The 4,678-nt window shown below is 50.8% G+C and overlaps 1 protein-coding gene across 1 annotated transcript in view; it reads left to right on the forward strand.

The window, feature by feature from the left end:
- The window catches only part of DERL3 (derlin 3), a 5,937-nt gene extending 1,259 nt beyond the window's left edge, over nt 1-4,678 (forward strand). The window contains exons 2-7 of the mRNA XM_017732188.1: nt 7-107; nt 751-824; nt 1,310-1,403; nt 2,780-2,975; nt 3,437-3,527; nt 4,055-4,678. Of these exons, the coding sequence (XP_017587677.1) occupies nt 7-107; nt 751-824; nt 1,310-1,403; nt 2,780-2,975; nt 3,437-3,527; nt 4,055-4,169 (671 nt within the window). The 3' untranslated portion in view covers nt 4,170-4,678. The remainder of the gene's footprint in view (nt 1-6; nt 108-750; nt 825-1,309; nt 1,404-2,779; nt 2,976-3,436; nt 3,528-4,054) is intronic.

Consider the following 4,678-nt stretch of genomic DNA (forward strand, 5'->3'; position numbering starts at 1 on the left):
GGGCAGCGGGTGATAGCAGCTGCTCTGTCTGTCTCCCACAGCAGCTGGAGTTCATCACCCCCTTCCAGCTGTACTTCAACCCCGACCTTATCTTCAGGAAATTCCAGGTGAGGCCTTGCATGGGGTTTGGAGCCCCTTGTGCCTCTTCCCAGCGAGGGGTGAGTGTGACAGGATGGGCCTTGGGTGTCCTGCTCCCTAGGGTGGCCAGGGAGTGCTGTGTCATTCCAAGGGGCTCCTTTCCCACTACTCCAACCTTCCCTGATTGGTGCAAGCTGGGTCATCAACACAGCGTCCCCTCTTGTCACAGGCACCTGCATGGAGATAACTCCTTCCAGCCTTTCCCTGCCACACACCATCTTGGCATTTCCTTTTTTCCTTGACTCAGAACCCATCTCTTCCTTCTCTATTACACTGTGTGTGGCAGCTGCTGTTGGGCTGGTTGGAGAAGGCTTTATTGTAGAGAAGCGTGAAAAGTAATTAATTTGGCTCTGGGTGCTGAATTGTGGCTGCTTGTCCTCTCCAGAAAAGTAGAGAAATCTTCTTTCCCACACCTGAAAAGGTGAGATACCCTGATGTATCAGAGTATTATGTAAGGATGTCCTACTAGAGTCTGGTGTCCTGGGGTAGTTCTGAAGGGACAGGTGCATGACTGAGCATTCCCTGTGGACGATGTGATGGGCTGCTCTATATGTGATGAGGAGAGACCTCTGTCCACCTCCTTTTCCCTCTCCTCTCTCTCTTCTCTTTCAGATATGGAGGCTGATCACCAACTTCCTCTTTTTTGGGCCCCTGGGATTCAGTTTCTTTTTCAACATGATATTTCTGTATCCTTTGGTCTCAGTGAAGTTCTCTGCTCCCATTTTGGCTTAGATGCAATTCCCTCCATCTGTCTTCTTCCCCAGCATGACTTGCCTTGGCAGCAGTCTAGGGCTGTGGGTTCTTCCCTTGGCTCTTTTGAATGGAAGCCATGACCCTCCTGCCCCTCCATCTCCGCTTGCTGCGGGGCAGACCCTGCCAAAAGGCTGAGGAAGCTGGCAGTGCTGCTGCTGTGGCTCATGCTGGAGAGCAGAGCCCATTCCTGTGGTGAGCTCTGGCTGAAGCACAGCAGGTGCCTCTTTCTTTCCTTGGGGTCAGTGGTGTGAGGTGAAGTTTGCACTGTTCTGCTCTGGGGCTTGGACACCTGGCTGACAGCTTTCTGGGATGAAATAACTTGCAGCAGCTTATTTCCCATAAAGTCTTGCTGTGGGGCACAGGGTAGCCAGCTGTTAATTTCCTATACTGCAACCCCTCCCTTCTCTCCTGCTCTCAGGTACAGGTACTGCCGCATGCTAGAAGAAGGCTCCTTCCGTGGGAGGACGGCTGACTTTGTCTTCATGTTCCTCTTTGGAGGGTTTCTCATGACAGTATCCTTTTGAGTTGGTTTAGGCTCTTTGGTGTCTCTTGAGGTGCTGTGGATAATGTAGGGCTCTGCATGCTGGTTTTGTTGTGATGTGGAGCAGGTACCTGCCTGCTGAGCAGCACAGCTGGTTTAGGAACCTTCTTGGTGCCTCAGGGCAGAGGGTCTTGTGCCCCAGGCCTGCCAGGCTCATGTCCTGTGACCTGGGAGAGCTCTGCTGAGCAAGTGGTGCAGGGGCAGTTTCTGGCTCTATGGCACAGTTTGTGCTCCTTGTCTTTCTCATCCTTGTCTTGGCCTGTGCCTCATCCAGTGTTCTTAGAGGACAGAAAAGCTGCCTGTGATTGTGCTGGTGTCTGCAGAAGTGCTGATGCCCCTGGCAAGGAGCTGGGCTACCTCATCCCTGAAGAGGACATGTGGCAGTGTGCTCGGGAAGCTCAGCCTGAAAGGAAGCCACGTGTTCTACTCCAAGAACCTGTCCAGCTGTGACAGGGCCACTGCCTGAGCTCTGGTGAGTGCAGCATGATTGCATGAGGCTGGCTCAGGGCAAAGACAAGAACATGGAGCCATGAGGATAAGGAGTGGGCTGCCCACATACTCCATTGTCAGCATGTCGGGCAGTGTGAGCTGAGAACTTGCAACCTGTCAGTAGCTGGAGGTGCCATCACACAGCTTAAGTCCTTTTCATGACACAGTAATCTGATGGTGAAATATCTTTCCCTCCCAAGCATAATCCTTTTCTGAATGTCTTCTGCTGTCTTATGCAGATGGCTCAGAGCACTGCTGTCTTCACAGAGCTCTGCATGAAGCTGTGTGAGCCATTAGAATCCAGGCGGCTGCAGCAGCCATGTGCTTAACCATGGGTGGATTTGGAGTCCAACTACAACAAGGATAGAGGAAATCTTTGCCTCTGTTTGTCTCCTTGTGCTCTAAAGAAGAGGACTGTGAATTCCAAGAGCCATCTCACTGCTAAACTTCTTCTGTAGAAGACAGATACTGGATGTGAGGTAGTCGTTAAGATATGCCACTGTCCCAAGTGCTGTAAGACTGTGAGAGCCCTTCTTCAAAGGTCATGTTGATGTTCATTTTGTAAAGGTGACTATATGAGCTCTCTGGTCTCCGGTGGTTGTAGACATCAGCTTAAGGAGTGAACAACCTGCATGTGCCACTCCAGTGTCTTGTTCTGGGGTGGCATGGAGGGAGATGTGTGTGGGGACAGTGATGGTCAGTATATCTCAGCCAGGAGAGGCTTGGTGACGTAGGCAATGGCTCAGAATGCTCTGATCAGCTGCCTCTAGTTTGGGTTTCCTAGTCACAAAGCACCCTGTGCTGCCTGGAGGTGGTGCACAGGGTGGGTAGGTTTTTCCTTGACTCGGTAGTTCCCAGCTATTTGGGCTCTTTGCCAGCCTGTTTTTCCTGGGCCAGGCTTTCACCATCATGCTGGTGTATGTATGGAGTCGCAGGAACCCTTATATCCGCATGAACTTTTTTGGGCTTCTTAACTTCCAAGCCCCCTTCCTGCCCTGGGTACTGATGGGATTCTCTCTGCTCCTTGGCAACTCCATCATCATTGATTTGCTGGGTAAGTCAAAGCTGGTGGGTGATGGGAACAAGGACACCTTGCAGCCACAGAGCTCAGTTCTCATAGGTGCTACTGGGGCACTGGCACCCTCTCTTGGTTCCACCATACCTAAGATGTTGGGTTTCCTAAAGTGAGTTGGCTGGGTTTCTGGGTGGCTGGGCCTGGGCTTTTGCTTGTGACCTGCTTTTTGGCGTGTCTTTCCTGGGGGCAGAAGCTGGATATGGTGAGCTCTGCCTGACACTCAGGCTGTGTCTGGTCTCCTGGATGTGCGGTGCTGCCCCCAGGCTGATGGGCTCCCTGCCTGCTTGTGCTGATCACAGCAAACTACAGCATCCATGGCTCTGGAGGGAGCTGGATGTGGGCACACAGCTGAGGGATTCTTAAGAGTTTTGGCCAGCAGCTCTGGTTCAGCTGGCAAAGGAGTCACAGCTGTGCCTGACCTTGGTGGCATCTCTCCCCAGGGATTGCAGTGGGTCATATCTATTATTTCTTGGAAGATGTTTTTCCCAACCAGCCTGGAGGAAAGAAGTTGCTCTTAACCCCTAGCTTTCTGTAAGTAAAGTTGATTCTTTCTGGGCTTTGCTGTGGGCTTTTTCAACCTAATCACTTCCATAGAAAAGTGTGACCATAAGAGGCAACTGCCTGCTGACGGCACCTCAGCTCCACAGTTCATGCCCTTGCTGCATTATTTGCACATTATATACATGTGTACAGGGCCCATACAGCAGATGCTGCTACCTTCAGCTTTGCTAGTAGAACTAGAGTCTTCTTACTGCTTGTGGAAATGCTAGATGGAAGTAGGATTTTTTCTGATGTATTTTTGTGGTTTAAGAAAGCAGAGTATGTTCTGCTTTGTGCACTGACATTCAAATCTGACCTAGTGATCAAGGAAGGAGGTACTGTCATCACTGTGTATTGAGCTGAGCAGAATGGTGGGTGATGGTGCAATAGGCCAGTGGCTGTGGTATGACAACCTGGTCATGGAGGGCCATGGTGTTCCTAGGAGGGCTGGGGGTTTGTCATCCTCAGCTCAGTTTCCTAACCTGCCTGCTTGGTGGGATGGGCATGTCCCTTGCCAGGAAGATGGTTTTTGACACACCTGAAGAGGATCCCAATTACAACCCTCTCCCTGAGGATCGTCCAGAACACCAGCCTAGAGACCAAGACCAGAACGAGCAGCAGCATCCACAGTAACATGGGGGACTTCTTCATGTGGCCTGATTCCTCTCTTCTGGCTGGACTTATGTTGTGGCCCAGAGATCCTACTGGAATAACACCAGTTGCCATTCTGTTGTGTAGTGTGTCGCTGTTTGTGTGGGTAACCCATCTTCCCCTTGTACAAAGTGGATCCACAGAGCTTTGCACGTAAGAACTCCTGAATGCTTACAGAGGTGTTCTAGGGACAGGGACTGAAGTTGTGATGTCTCCTCAGTTAACTGGTGTGGAATAAGTATCAAATGGGGTGTTAAACCAGTTACTCCTTCTGCTCTTAATGACTTGCTGTGTGCCAGGTCACTCTTGCCCTCTGTACAAAGACTGATGCACCTGGCCCTCACTGTTGTGAGACCTCTTTGTGGGCTTTCAGTGAAGTAGTTCTGTACCATGGTAGAATGCGGCTCAGCCTCTTTCTTTCCTTTATGTCCCCCACTCCTTTTCTGGTGGTTGTTTCCAAAGAGTCTTTACATTAAAGTCTTTATTTTTCA

The sequence above is a fragment of the Corvus brachyrhynchos genome, unplaced genomic scaffold (genome assembly GCF_000691975.1).
Source record: "Corvus brachyrhynchos isolate BGI_N302 unplaced genomic scaffold, ASM69197v1 scaffold864, whole genome shotgun sequence".
Classification (NCBI taxonomy): domain Eukaryota; kingdom Metazoa; phylum Chordata; class Aves; order Passeriformes; family Corvidae; genus Corvus; species Corvus brachyrhynchos.